Here is a 16,013-nt window from a genome sequence, read left to right as displayed (position 1 = left end):
CAGTATCAGTTCTATCTTAGAAAATAAAAATATGCTAGCATATTGGTACCTCACTTTAGTTTTCCCTACCTTTCGTTAAAAGTCTGAAGTTTAAAATTTAGCCTCATGTTAATCTTTAGGTTTTATTATTATAAGGATGCACGATTTAAAATTGTACTATAATTGTGTTATATTGCATGTCTATTTGCTGAATGTATCTTAACAGTGTAGTAGTTTCAAAATAATCATTAACTTGGATAAAAAGTTGTTGAAGACTTTAGCTCTAATGACTAATTTACAAGAAATGAAGAGGAACATGATATAGTACAAGCTTGCAGTCAGCTAAATCCAGACTGCAGGAAACTCAAGAACAGCTGACCAGGTTTATTCAATGACAGAAAGTGACAGTGACAGAGACAGAGAGAGAGAAGAAGGGAGGACGGATAAAGAGAAAAATCTATAGAGTAAAAGATTTAAGAAGCACATTATCCAATTACAGCTTATGAACTGTTTGGAGCCCTATGAGAATAAACAGTTAAAATCATATGAGATCATAAAATGTCGACACTGACTGCTTTTTTGATGATATTCAAGAATTGTGGCTTTGTGTGTGTGATAATGATACTGTGGTTATGTTTTGAATGTCTTTGTCTTTTAGCCATGCATACTGAAATTTTATACATGAAGTGACAGGATATCTGAAATTTGCTGAGGTGTGAGCACAGAATAGATTAGATAAGATTGGCCATGAGCTGACAACTGTTGAAACTGGATGATGAGTACATGACAGTTCATTATTCTGTTTTTGCCATATTTATATATATTTTACATTTTCCATAATAACTTTAAGAGATGTTGAAACTTTCAAATGCATTAGGACAGTTCAATTTCTGATTTGTCTACAGTTTATGGTAATTGGCAAAAAATTACTTTATCATAGCCTAAGTTTCTATCTTACATCTTTAAGGATACTTTCCAAGGTACAAACTGCACTCCTATTAACTTGTAGTTACAGACTTCCTTACTCTTTAATTCTTTCTTATATAAACAACATCATATCATTTAAATTCCTATAATGTTCTATAAATTATTGTGCACAATAATTATAAATCAACTCACCTAAGAGAGGTCACTACTTAACAGCAATACACCATCTGATACTCAGTTTCAGACACAAAAGATTATAAAAAAAAGTTTTATTAAGTACATTTTCATATTTGGAAGAACATTCAATATTACAATGTGATTGGATCTTTAGGATACATAATTTACTCTTAAAATACACAAGTTATATACAGACATTAGAAACTCAGTCTCCAAAATATTCAATAAAGATGTTTGGGTGACACTTATAGAACTGCCCTAGCAATTTTTTCTTCTCTTTGGCAGACAGTTTTGAATCCTCATCAATATTTTTTAGTAAATTCAGTAGTTCATCCTTGGTCGTCATCTTTGTATGGTCAGAATAATCACTTTGATCAATTCTCTGGCAATAAAAATATCCTTAAAGATTAAAAGTAAAAAAGCTGAGTTAATGAATCTATTCCTCAGATTTAACTAGAAAAATCAAGCAACATTTCTATATTTACGTATTTTTCCCCATTTTGCAAAATGCATGTAAAGATGCTAAGCACTGCTGACTTTCTCTGTCAAGTTGCTTTTTGACAGAAGGAGGCTCTCTGCTAAGTCTGGATAACTCTGAGGAGCTCGTTTAGAGTCCAGTTGAAATTAAAGTGCAAGTACTACAGCAAAACACTTTCAAATAAACAGTAGAAATTTATATTTGTGAGAAGTAATATTTCTCAGATTACCCGTGTCTCTATTTGGATCTCTTCCCTTCTGAATGTCCATGAGCTTAACACTGACAATTTTATGTAGAGTTCCAGGAATCTTTAAAAAAAAAAAAAAAAAAAAAAGGAATGGAACATTATTCAAATGCCCTTTAATCCAGTGATCTATTACATATACTCAACTACTTTCAGAGTTTTACCTTAAAAACATCTTTTTGATGATCCATTAAAAAGAGTACCAGAAGATCAGTTTTGCCTTTGGATAAATTTTTATTGTCAACAATAGCTTTTGAGAATATCCTTTTCACAACCATTCGGTTGTCACTCTATAAAACAAAACACACCCAATAGTACATATTTTTAAGAATAAGTGTCAAATAAAAGGCAATGTTAACTATTAATAGCTATTATCCATTTCAGCATACTTGATGCTGACAATGGAATAATCTAACACATGCATCCGATAAGTATTAGGGATACTGAATACAATTAACATTTAGACAAAAGACTTACTTCTTTCTGTAATTTAAATTCAGAAGGATGTGCTGCAACAGCCATGAAATACAGCAGTCTTCTAAATTCCTCTCTATTTTGGGAATCCAAAAGCTTTAGAAAGAGCTGAGTAGCTTCTAATGCTATTTCAGTCTTCCCATTCACTTTAGCCAAAGGAAAAAAATGCTTTTAATTTTGACCAAACACGACTATAGTAGAGGGAACAAAATTCAAGTTAAAGCTTAAGCTAATCAGTAAACTTATCCCAAACTATGTTCAAAAGCAAAACAAAACAAAAAGACTAGGAATTATAATGAATGACCAATACCATCATGAAAGCCTATAATCAAACTGGCAACTAAGCTCTAAGTCCTTGTCATATACAAATCTTAAGATGTTAAATCTAACTCTTGGCTTTGTAAATAAATTTCCAGCCATTGTTTTCCAATAATTCAATACATTTCAAGGATGCCTATGTGTACAGTACTTATATATCCAACTCTACCTGAGAAAAATAGAAAGGATTTTCTGAAACGTCCAATTTGTTTTCAACAAACCACGTGGAAGAGTCTGGCTCACTGGTACAAAGCAGAGTGTCTGCTGTCTTGCAGAGAATGAAGGGGGAATGGTCATAGTGCTGGTAATATTTGCTGAAAAAGAGAAAACTGCTATTCTATGCTTATTAAGCTTCCAGTGAATGAGGGCAGCATTCTCCTGTGGCAACCAGAAGTCCCTACATAACTTCAGAGCTTACTACAGCCTCTTTCCAAGTGAGCCCTGGAAGTTTTAGAACAGACATACTTTCCATGGATTAGTCCAGATCCACTCCCAACTTGAAGCAGTACCATTTTGGTTAATTTTGAGGACAAGTTAACTTTTTCTTGTTTCCTCCAAAACAGAAATTCTAGTATCCAGTAAGATCTTACTTACCTAAGAGTTCTGCAATTCCGTTATGAACATCAGATAAGTGATTTAACAGAGGTTCCCTACTACTGTAATGTCTGCCAATGGCATCAAACAGAAGTTCTTTGACTAAGTCTATTCTATCTGGTTGCTCAGGAAAGTTTCTGCTTATGTCCACAACCATCTGGTCTGGAAGGTATTCCAAGCAGTCAATTGCTGAAGAGAGCCACTCATCTTCCCTATAGGGGAAAAAAAAGATTTAAAAAAAAACGGAATAACAAATACACACACAGTACCTAATTTCCTAGCTATTTCAAGTTTGCTACCAGGATAAATCTCTATAAACCGAGATAAAGATATGAATAATTCCTTTTAGTATATAGCTAGATCATGTATCACAGATAAAAAGTTAGGTCTAATATATGTCTTCCTTTTTTTTTTTTTTTTTTTTAAAGAGAAAACAGAAAGCTATCCGCTATAATACAGTGCTGAAAAGAATATCAAAATTCAAACTCTACTCCTTAAATTTACTATGGAGGTCCAGAAACTCTAGGTTACTTGTCTAGAGTCCCAGGCAGGACTGGATCCCAGATCTGACTTTAGACTAGCATTTTGCTAATACAGTGTTGCTACTTCAGAACTCTGTATGATCTATCATCTCTGACTTTGGCTAGAAGAGAATAAAGGGAGATAAGGTAGGACTTCAAAATAATTATATATTAATTACCATTTCTAATAAAATGCCAGGTAGGTAACTTTAGAAAACTGCTACCTTCTAAGAAATAGAATGACTAACTTTTAATATTCAATTTGGTAATATATAGTTGTTTTTTTTTTTAAATCACGTCCTCCACTGCTGGGGACTCGGGAAGGTCATGTCACCTCTCTAGTCATGCTTCATCATAAGATGTGGACAGATGATCTGCAAGGACAATTTCTGATTCTGTACTTAGAGTAATTATAAAATGTTTTCACATGTTACTTTAGATTATAGAAATGTAATGTAAATTCCTGTAGAATAATAAACTTCCTATTTATATACAGAATTCAATAACTAGTATGCTGGGGTTAATTTTTTCACATAAAGTTTTAAGTGACCTTTTGACATTCAACTATTTATTAATAGTTCATTAGAATGTAAAACTGGTGAAGTGCTAAAAATGTAAGTTGTATTCCTTTCAAACATTTCCATCTTCCTAACTGTACTAGAACACTATTTGCTAAGGCAAAATACTTAAAATATTAAATAAGGTAGAAAATACATGATTTTAACTTTTAATAATTTTACTTAGGGGAAGAGTTACAATGTTATAAGGAAAATAGAACTCTTCCTTAAGGAAAAATAAAATCATAATTCCCTTAGCACCTGAAATTAAGCCTTCAAATTTATATTCAGAAGGATGGTGGTCAAAGGTGAGAGCAAGTATTATTTTCTTTATATTTCTTTAATAAAACTAGTTAATTAAAAAATACATATTTAACAGGCAGTCTAGAGGAGTATAGAAGTGTCTATAGTCAAAGGAGTCTAAGAATTTGCCAAATCCTTTTATTTTGTTCCAGGTCCCTTGGAAAACCAGAGGCAGCTCTGAAAGAACAGACAGCCCTACACTTCAGCAAAGATAAGAAGATGGAGTGTAATCATTTTCTTCACTTGACATGCAAGTAAGGTGTATGTGAAACAGAAAAGAATATGAAAAATAATGACATTTAAAAATCTTGTTTTCTAATTTTGACCAAGGTAATTTTGTTCTTTACTTTTCCCAAAACTGATAATATCAACTCACCAAGCATATCTGATCGTGTATGGACAGAAGAATTCAAAAGATTATCTCAAAACTACTACCTTTCTGCAAACACACTCAAATTATTATATGTATTTCCACCTACTGAGATTCACTGTAAGCCTTGAGAATCCCTCGATCCAGATAGTTCCTGTTGTTGACCAAGTCAGGCTGTCTCTTAGGCTGAGGAACTTTAGGTCTGACCTCTTGCCGATTGAGTAGGGAGTCCAGGAGTGGAAGGTCTATAAGTTGTAGCAGACGCCCAATTGTTTCTTCTTGCCATACTTCATTAATAACTGCACAAGGAAAACAACAAGGGGAAAAGTAACAATTAATAGTTACTACATGCTCACCATAGTATCTGCCTAGGCAGGTCTAAGCTAGTAAGTTTGTGGCAAAAAAAAAGAGAAAAAAAATGAAAGAAAGAAAAAGAGTCAACTTTATGAAGTGGTTTCTTATAACAAAGTAAAACAATTCAAGATTTGTTTAAAGTGTAGGAGAATAGACTTTGGACAACAGAAATTCTTTTCATTCTTGTACTGTAAAAAGCAATATGGCTTGATAAGAGATCAAGTCATATAACATGTTAATAAGGACCTTGGAAGAAAGAATGATTCATTCAGTGTCAAAGCTAGTTTGAAACCACTGGCTGCAGATTATTCCACTCAGGGTTTCCACAACTAGGATGAGGAGAAGTGGAAATCAGTCATTTAAATCACATTCCACTGCCACAGACAAGGAAAAACATTAGAATCCTGTTAATGTTTTAACATAATTTTCAAATTTTTATTTAACCTAATAAAATCTTAGGGAAAGAAATACCTGAGAGCGGATTTTAAATACATTTTTAAAAATCTGCATGCAAAACATTTCAGATTTGAATCTGTGCCAGCTGATAGGACAAAAGTCAGTGTTCCAGAATTGCAACACTGATCTATTTGTTAAAGATAATAGACCTCTGTTAAAACTTAATATAAACAGCTTTAATACACAGTGTGCTCTTTCTTTGTGCTTTGAATATTTAAATTCTAATAAAGGTTAAGACTGAAAAATTTTAAATAAGTTTATTTGAAGTTAGTCGTCTTTTTCTTCCTCATATCATCTTTAGCTTACCTTGTGGTGACAAGGAGGCAGAGAGATTTACATGAGGGGAATCATCAGGCTTTAAACTCAGATTTTCCCACAAGTCCTCTAAACTTGCCGATTGGGTATCAGATGACTTAAATAATGTATCTGTGTACCTAAAATGAATTTACTTCATAAATTAATGTTTATTAGTGAGCTCACAGAAATATTTTTGTATCTGAGAGCTAAGAGTTTCTAGAAAGTTTATACATTTCAGAACAAAAATACAACAAATGCAAATTATAAGAGTAGAATAAAATACAAAAACATGCCACCTTCTTTCTCAAATCTGAATATACACACTCTCAATAAATTCTCCTTTGAGCACTTAGATTTAAGTAATTCAATGACTAAAATTTTAGTCTCCCATTTTAAGATACAATCAAATGTCATCAAACTTCATTATGCTTACTGTCTTTATTAGTTAATTCTATTTCTGGGGCATTCTTTGGTAGACAGTGCTCATCATTTTCCAAATACAGATCTACACTCCTTTATCCACAATTCTTTCAAGAATTTAAAGTTTATTAGAACTCATACAGTGGCAAAACCTGTCTATAAAGACTAACATAGCCTTTATTTATCCCAGTTAGTACGAATATTTTGTTCACTGCAGAAATGTTAACATGTTTGATTACCAGATGCTGTCTCAGATCCCTCTAGGAGTGTTATCTAATATATATATAATCACCTTTCTAAAACCTCCGAAGTTCCAAATTCACAAATACATCTGTTCAGATAAAGCACGTGGACCTACATTTGCAAAGTACTGATTGTGCCATACCTTATCCTTGTATTTCCTTCCTATATAGGGAGGTAAATTTTATCATGATTCAAATATGGAATTAAAAAACTTTTGAGTGTAAAACTCTGACTTTGGGTCAGATGTCAATTATAAGAGCTTCAATCACATGGTCACCTCTAACCAGTTTAGCTGAGGGAAATAAAATGGAAAAGTTGTTTTATTTCACAACAAATAACTAAGTTAATTATGCACATAACACCTACATCCACTTTAATCACTGGGTCCTACAATTCTGTCCCCCAGCCTCCCTTTAAATGATTCCCACTTCCCCACTGCTGCCTACCTCACCCTCATCTGCAGACAGCAATACTGCAAAAGCCTCCTGCCTAGCTCTCCCCATTAGGCTGTCCATACAGCTGCCAGGAAGACCTTTCTAAAGTACAATCTCATCATGCTTAGAGGCTTTCTGTGGCCTCCCCAACATCTGTGTGATCAAGTGCAAATTCCTTAAAATGTGCTGCAAAACTAAGCATTCTGACTCCCACTTCTTCACATCTGTTATTTTCTGGATTCTAATGACAATCTACCTGCTTGCCTTCACCTCTTCTGCTCTCATGTCGCTTTGCAGTATAAACTCTCTAATATTTCTTATACTATAATTTTAACCTGTAACATTTTTTATACTATGCTTGTAACCTGAAGCACAAAGGCAAAGTTTGATTGTTTTTGCTAAATATATAAACAGACAAGAATTCTAGGAGATATTAAAAAAAAAATTCACTCTGCTTTATCAAATTTACCCACAGACCCAGATTTTAGCTTGATTTACTGTTTCAAAAATAACAAAGATAGTCAGCATCTCATTAAAATATAGACAAAAATCCTGCCAATATCCCCCTGATATTCTAACATTATATACTAACCTGGAAGGTGAATATCGTTTGTTCTCTTTGCCTAGTTGGCTGTTTTGGTTATGCACCTTTGTGAATCTGTAAAGGCTGCAACTACTATCTTCAAATGTAGGTTTTTTGTCTTTTCCAAAGACTTTGGTTGAAACTGCTTCAAACACTTTGTAGTCCATAAGTGCTTGACACACTCTCACCACTTTGGCCCGAGGAATATCTGTATCACCAAAATATTTATTCTGAATTAGGTGAGAAAAAATGACATCTACAGCTTCTGAACCAACAAAACAGTCACTGTGTCTTTTTAAATGGTGCCTTCGTTTTTTCACCTCCACTTGTGTTTGAAGAGTGTTTATAATGCTGCTCCACACATACGTGGCTCCAAATGGCTTCTGGGCCACACTGAAACCTGGAATGGGGAAAAAAAAAATCAGAGTCACCTCGCGTATTTGTTATAAGGTCTAAGCAATCCTTAAGCAAAAAGGGGCATTCTCCAAAGTTATTAATAAGGAACAACTATGAAGGTAGCTTGTTATTGAAATACAAAATTATTAGTAGCAATTCGTCAAAAAATTTAGTGCCTACTATATGCTAGGTTTCTTTCTTTATTTTTAGAGGAGGTACTGGGGATTGAACCCAGGACCTTGTCTATGCTAAGCATGTGCTCTACCACTGAGCTATACCCTCCCCCATGCCTACTATATGCTAAACACTGTTCCATGTGCTAGGATACAACAGTGGGCAAAATAAAGTCCGCTCTTATGGACTTACACTTTGTGAGAAGGTCCAGATAATATGTATTATCAGTGTTAAGAAAAAAATATAAAGCCAGGTAAGGAGAGAATGCTATTTTAGATGGGATGTCAGGAAAGACCTCTCTGACAAGGTCATCTCTGAGGAGAAGCCTGAGTAAGACCAGGTGGGCAAGCTGTGCAGTCATCTGGGGAAAGAGCAGAGAAAACAGAAAGAGCAAAGTCTCTGAGGAGGGGGTATGCTCTACTAGAGAACAGGAAGGAGGCCACCATGAGGGAGAGAACAGCAGGAAGTGAGATCAGAGTGAAGATGGGGTTTGGAGTGGGGGGTTGGGGGAGTGCAGATCAAGCAGGATCTTGTGGCAGTTACCAATTATGTGCAAGGAATTCTATTAAGTGCCTTCCATAAATGATCTAATCTTCATAGCAACCCTATGAAGTAGACATTACCTCTATTTAAGAGATGGAAAACGGATCCACAGAGGTTAAATGTAACTTCCAGACAATATATTATAAGAGGTGGTACTGGGATTTGGTTCATGGTCTATATGATTCCAAAGCATTTATCAGTCAGATAGACAGATAGATGTATAGTTATAGATATATACACACACAATGCTTGTTGGAATAAACTAATATTTTTAAATCTTCCTATTATGCAATCTCATGAGTTAGGTGCTTTGTAAGCAGGGTAAACTAATAGTTTGGTTCCTGTCCAATAGGACCTTATAACCTATTGCAAAGCTAGGAAAACCAAAGAAATAAAGCAAGATTTTAGCCAAACAGAAAAGAAAACATGCTTTCAAAGATGTATCATATTTTCCCTCACTTTACTAAATTGATATTTGGCACAAATACAAAGGAAGAAAAGGGGAAACAAAAGAAAATAGGAGGGGGGAGGGTGTAGCTCAAGTGGTAGAGCACATGCTTAGCATGCATGAGATCCTGAGTTCAATCCCCAGTACCTCCTCTAAAACAAACAAATAAATAAATAAATAAACCTAATTACCTCCCCCCTCAAAAAAAAAAAAAAAAAAGAAGAAGAAATAAAGAAAGAAAATGGATTTTAAGTTCTAGTAAGCTGATGGAACCAAGTCAAGCTAATGGAACTAAGTCGAGCTAATCATCAGCTTAGGTGGCTAGCTGGCCTGCTCTCTCTTTCTATGTAAACAGGGTAAGCCTTTTTATGTGTTACACTTTTTAATGATCCTCTGAATATTCAGTGGTTCTAATTTTTAAGTCCTCCTTTTTGTTAAGTATATAACATCTTTTATTTTTATATTTTGGCAGAGAAGTTGAAAACGGATTACTTCCCTTAAGATAATCTAAAAAGGAAAACAGTATGCATTAGCACAACAGTAAGGAATAATTAAAGAAACTGCCACCTGAAATTACTTTCCTGCCTTTTTTAGATAAAAATAAATGTGGAAGATGAAAGCAAAGATAAGTTTCTGAAGGACACTAAAACTCCACTCAATGCACTAGAATCATAAATATTAAGCGGGTCATTTCGAATTTATCTTTTGTGTTGCAGTAAATACAGGGAGTGTAGTGAACCACAGTGTATTCACTGACCGTGTAATTTTGTAGCTACTATAAAAATTACCAATATATACATACACAGAAAACCCTTTACTGCTTGTTTGTATATTTCCAATATCAAAAGTAGATGGGTAATTTTACCATCTACCCATTAATATAATGTTACTTTAATCAGCAAGATTGTTTTTAATTATCAAAATTATATTTTAAAATTCCACACACTTTATAATCTATTACTAAACAAAGAAAGAAGTAATTGATGCTAGTTTTCCAAATATGTGAACAGTTTTAAAAATTGAATTATGGAGAATTAACTAGATAAATCCAGCTGAAACTAGATTTACTACTGGTACTATATTTAGTCCACTGAATAGAGCCAGAATCAGGCATTTGATGGAACCTCAAAATACGTCCAGGTCATTCCAGGTGTTCTAAACTCAGGAGTAGCTATACTGTTCCCGTCCACAATGACAAGATAAAGGAAGATTAACACTTAATTTTCTTACTTCCTAACATACCAGAGACTATAGCTGAGCTTTAAATAAACTTAATGTCTATTCTTAGTCTTTTTTTTTTCAAATCTTCATTATATTATTAATAATAGTTAATATTTGAGTACTTAAAATATGACAAGCTCTGCCTTCTCTCATTTAATCCTGATAAACTTCTCCGAAATAGTTGTTAATAATCCTATTTTGAAGAAATTGAGGTTCAGTGAATTAAGCAAACTTGCCCTCAATTTTACAGACAGTAAATACATACTAGCTTTTTCTAGTACTTAAATATATAACTAAGCCACCAGATAGTTTTAGCATTAATCTTTCACTGAAGACAGATTACGTCAAAGACCTTCAAGTGAGTCAACAAGATTAAAAGAACAAACAGAAAAACCCCTAAGATCTGTGTACCCTTAATCAAGCCATTTAAAAACATTTAGTAGTCATTACTCCTAAAATAATACAGGCTACCATAAATTCTACAACATACACTATCCACAGTACATAAGAAAGGAAAATAAGCAAGATTCAAATTTGTAGTGCTCAGACTGCCTATTAAGCACCAATGAAACAGACTTCTGGGCTAGTAATAATATTAAAGATGAAACACATAAATCGTAACAGTAGAGCAACAAGTCATCTAGCATACAACTCCTAAAAGATAAGGCTGAGTCACTTATTAATTTGAGATCAATAAGATCACTGATGGGGTGAGAGTCTCAATGATGTGGAAAAGGCTGATATTCACAGGGGAATTAAGAAATAAAGAATATATTTCCCCATATTAACTTGCTGTTTAAATATGGGCAATCAGGAAGTCTTGCATATTGGATAACACAGTATAAAAGATTAAAGAACAGGTTAGAGCAGAAGAGTAGGCACCTGTGAGCCACACAATGTTTCCAGAGTCCTCCGGGCATGATACAATTCAGCCCTTTTAGGTCCCCTCTGTTCTTACTGACCATTAACTCCCAACCATTGCATCCTGGGATATTTCCCCTCAAGCACCACCACCCACAGACCCAAACTAGCTCATGTTCATTCAGATACTTTAATACACAATATACCTTGGACTTGGCGAGTAAATGTGCCAAAACCCACACCAGGATAACCTGTTTTTTTAATGCTGACTTCACCAGTTAAACACAGATCCCCCACATGCTGGCTTGAAACTTCTTATTATCATCCTCTAAGAGCTGAAATGAACATTGGTATAGCTGACCATGGTCCAGTAAGATGAATTATTGTGACTTTTAAACAGGATCCAAGAGACTGGAAGTATAAAATAAATGTTTTTTAAGTCTAACAATCAGAACTTAACCTTTAGCTTGTCCTCAAACTTCTCCTGCATATGAGCTGAATAATTCTTTAAAATTCATCACTATCTACATCTTGATGGTTCCTCGTTTACATTTGGTCAAGCATGTTCTAAAAGCACCACGACCAAATGATCAAAGAGTCTAAGGGGGAGGGGGTATAGCTCCCGTGGTAGAGTGTGTGCTTAGCATGCATGAGGTCCTGGGTTCAAACCCCTGTACCTCCGTTAAAAAAAAAATTAAAAAGCAAATTATTCAATACTTGTTAATTATAAATTATTGCCAACTAGTAAAATATTTTAAAGAAGGGTTCATACAGTGGTTCTTAGTGGGTGATTCTACTCCCCCCACCCCGAACCACTGGCAATGTCTGGTGCCATTTTTAGTTGTTACAAGCTGAGGAGGGGGGAGCGCTGCTGGCGTTTAGTGGGTAGAGGGGCCAGGGATGCTGCTTAGATGTCCAGGCCAGCCTCACAACAAAGAAAATGTCAACAGGAGTTCAGGAACCCTGGGTTAACTGAATACTGTTTAGACGTGGAAACTTGTGTTAATGCAGCAGGCACAGTGAGAGAGAAAGGCTCTGTGAACAGAGAAAGACAAGAGTGTGGGTTTCAGAATCCCAGAGAACTAGGTTCTATTCTTGGCTCCATCATTTACAAATAATGCAATCTTGGGCAAACTGCCTAACTTTTCTGGTGCAAAGCAGAGCTAATTCCATTTCTCTCAGTTACTGTGAAGATTATATGAGACATACATGAAAAGTGGTAACTAGCACAGGACCCAGCAGTTAACAGATGTATAAAAACTACAGGGGAAACTGTCTCAATCTAGAAAAGCCTAAAGAGATGTGGATTCACTGTAATGTAATATCCTGGATGGGATCTGGAACTGAAAAAGGATGGGAGACAAAAACTCAGGAAATACAAGTAAAAGTATGGACTATCAATACTGGTTCACTAACTGGGACAAATGTACTACACTAAAGATGTTAATAAGGGAACCTGAGCGAAGGGCACACGGGAACTCTATGTACTAACTTTGTGACTGTCTATAAATCTAAATCTGTTCCAAAATTTTTTAAGATTTATTTAAAAAGTAAAAAAAAAAAAAGGGAAGGTCTCTTTCTTCCTCTGAACTAAGAGGACACAGTTCCAACCCTCAGAGAGATTATCCTTTACCTATTCATACCACCTGGATGATGATTTCAAGCTCTGAACAGTATTCAATCAAATAAAGACCACTAGCAGATAAGACGAATGTGACACATATCAGAAGATTTAACTTTTCATCAGAAAATAGTGAGTATATAGATCCTAAACTATTTAGGATTTGAGAGAATTTTACTTAAGAATTATTTTTTTCAAAAGAGGTTTTAAAATATTACTCATAGAATTGTTAAGACAAAGGAGAAGGCCTACATTTATTGGACATTAACCAAAACCTCATGAAAAAAGATAAATGCAGAGAACTGTGTTTTGGGTGTCAAAACTGGGCAGCTGTGACTGAGTGGGTAAAACCGCCTATACACCAATACCAATACGGCAACACTTTTACTGCATATCGGTTTTAGTAGTTGAAGTTAGTTTTCCTCTTACCTGGCATTAGAGATGTCAACCTGAGACTGACATTGCCTCTAAAAAGAAGGCTGCAGGCATGTAAACTATGTAAAATAAATCTCTCCTAATAAGAACAATTTTAAAATATGTTGGGAGAACTATCGACAAAAGTAGGCATTGGCCCCTCCTTTAATTCATACAGATTAATAAGACAGCATATGGGAAGCACTTTGAGCTCCCTGGAAAAGTGATACCAGGTGAATTCAAAGAATTAGGTTACAGTATAAAGGGAAAACTGGATAACATACCACTCTCTTTTCTGTCTCTATTAAAAAACGAGTATCTTCAAAGTAGTTACTAAAGATTAGCGTACAGACTTTATTTCTATATAAATCAGGTCCCTGGTCGTTACAGCCTCTTTAAAGTATGGAAGAGTTACTAATAGGTAGAGAAACAAAAATACAAAGCTGCTTGCCAGAACACACAGAAAGATAATGGCAAGAAATCAAGAACCAGAGGCTCCTATTACCGTGCTTACTAGGGCTGTGACAAGGCAACTAAAGAGTAGAAGGGGAATTAACACATGACAACAGGTGGGGTTCCAACTGAGGCAAGCAAAACAAGTGAGAAAAGGCAGTGGGGCCCTTCTCTACGCACTGCACCTGGTGTGCAGAAGATAGTGGTCCTTTCCTTGGGTTCAGTCAAATTCTATAACCCACATTTCAACTCTTCCTTCTGAGAGCCATTTACTTAATTTTGAATACATATTCCCTTACACTGTCTAAGAACCTGTTCACAAATGACCAAAGCTCGTAACTGGTATTTCAGCTGTTAGAGAAGGTAGGGCACTATATTTTTAATCAGGTAAAATCTGGGAATTTCTTTCGCTCAGAAAGCCTAAAGATTTATCAAGGTTGGGGAGGGGGGTATAGATCAAGTGGGTTCAATCCTGAGTACCTCCTCTAAAAATAATTTAATAAACCTAATTAACCCCCAAACAAAAGACTTCTCAAGGATGTTTCCAATATTATTTGATTTTATATTCCTAAATGATGAAGTATTCCCCTTCTCTTCACAATGTAAAACAAGGAGAAATTCTGAATGCAGCCATCATGTGCTTATCTGAATCCTTTCAACTGGAGAATAAGGTCAATATTAAGATCATTCTCAGAAAAATACAAATGAAAAGTGGTTCTGTATAACAATTTATCATTAGCATTTTAAAGATGAAAAGGAAGCATTACTAATTATAACTCAAACATAAAACTGAGGCCACTGAGATGCACCCATTTGACCTACACCAATCCACTGACTACTGTCACCTTGAGGAAGGAGTCACAGTTTCACTGGCTCGCTTTTACAAATGAAAAGGTTTTGTCAGATAGGGAACTAATTCCTGTAACACCCTACACTGCAGCTACAGAAAGGGGGAAAAGCTGTAACTCATCCAAAAGGAAAACAAAAAAGCCAAATGTTATTTGGACATCTATTTTCTGAGTTGTGGGGTATGCTGGAATTGGAACGTTAGCACTAATCATTCAATTTCCATCAACTGTTTGGACATTTAAAGAACCAAGATGTTAGCATACTAACATTCTAAGCAAATTGCTGCCAAAGACATAATTAAGCTGGCAGAATTCACCAACGTCTCTCCTAATGTCACGCAATCGTTAAAAAAAAAATCAAAAACTTCTATTCGTTGAAATACTGTTTCTCCAGAAAGTATAACTAACAAAAACCTTTTATGCCAAGTTTCTGCCGGTATAACTAAAATACAACAGAAACCTCTCAACGCTCCCGAGAAGAGTCTGGGGAACAAAGTGGGCAAGAGAGGCACTCGGCCCCGGGCAATACTGTGGAGTCAAGGTTTGTGTCTGACACAGGCGGCAAAGAGCAAGACAAGTCCAGATATACCTGTCACCAGTAATGATGTGGAGCGTATCTGGAGACCTACCGCGAGTGCCTGGCACGCAGCGGGCCCACAGACCAGGGCGCGGTGAAGTTCAAGTTTGGGTAACTTAGTAGAAAGCAAGGGAGCAAGGTCTGCCTTGGCAGCCCAGTAGTGGGAGCCGGACGCGATCCGCCCCGACGGCGGAGCCGCCGGCCCGAGTGGCCACAGCTGCGCGCGGCTCCCGGAGGCCGCCGCCGACCCAGCTGTACCTGGCTGGGTCCCCGCCCTAGCGAGAAAGGCAGCCTGAGCCCCCAGCCCCTCCCGGAACCCCCAATGTCCCCGGACGGCATCCTCGGCACCTACCGGGAGGCCTCTGCGCGGGGCTCTGGAGTGCCGAGAGGTTTAGCGCCGCCGCCTTCTCCCGCACCGTGGCCATGGCCGCAGCCACCAGCACTTCGCCGCTTCAGGCCGCGGCACCGCGAAGTGCGCGCCCGCGCTGCCGCCGCCAGTTAACTGGCCCGGGATGGGCGGGGCTCCCGCTAGGCCCCGCCCCCGCCCGCAGACCCGCCGCCGAGCGCCACACGCCCGCAGTCACGTGCCGGCTGAGGCTGAGCGTAACCCGAGGCCCCGCAGGCGAAGGAAAGGTGCAGCCCTCGCCCCAGGCCAATCCGGGTGCGAGCGATAGCCAGGTGGAAGGTTTTTCGGTATGCGGAGGTCCTGCAAGTCCGCGCCGGTCCCA

The 16,013-nt window shown here is 36.7% G+C and overlaps 1 protein-coding gene across 1 annotated transcript; it reads right to left on the bottom strand.

Annotated features, from left to right (window-relative positions):
* Window positions 1–1,144: 1,144 nt before the first annotated feature.
* On the bottom strand, window positions 1,145–15,787 carry DEPDC7 (DEP domain containing 7). Its single transcript, XM_032488429.1, has 9 exons — window positions 15,638–15,787; window positions 7,739–8,129; window positions 6,059–6,186; window positions 5,052–5,241; window positions 3,192–3,403; window positions 2,283–2,425; window positions 1,970–2,095; window positions 1,791–1,869; window positions 1,145–1,482 (listed from the first exon to the last, which is right to left on the bottom strand). The coding sequence occupies exons 1-9, from the start codon at window positions 15,708–15,710 to the stop codon at window positions 1,289–1,291; spliced, it is 1,536 nt and encodes a 511-aa protein (XP_032344320.1). The 5' UTR covers window positions 15,711–15,787; the 3' UTR covers window positions 1,145–1,288.
* Between the last annotated feature and the right edge of the window lie 226 nt (window positions 15,788–16,013).

This window comes from Camelus ferus, chromosome 10 (genome assembly GCF_009834535.1).
Source record: "Camelus ferus isolate YT-003-E chromosome 10, BCGSAC_Cfer_1.0, whole genome shotgun sequence".
NCBI lineage: Eukaryota > Metazoa > Chordata > Mammalia > Artiodactyla > Camelidae > Camelus > Camelus ferus.
The sequence above is the reverse complement of the archived record's forward strand: the minus strand, read 5'-3'. Positions and strand labels throughout refer to the sequence as shown.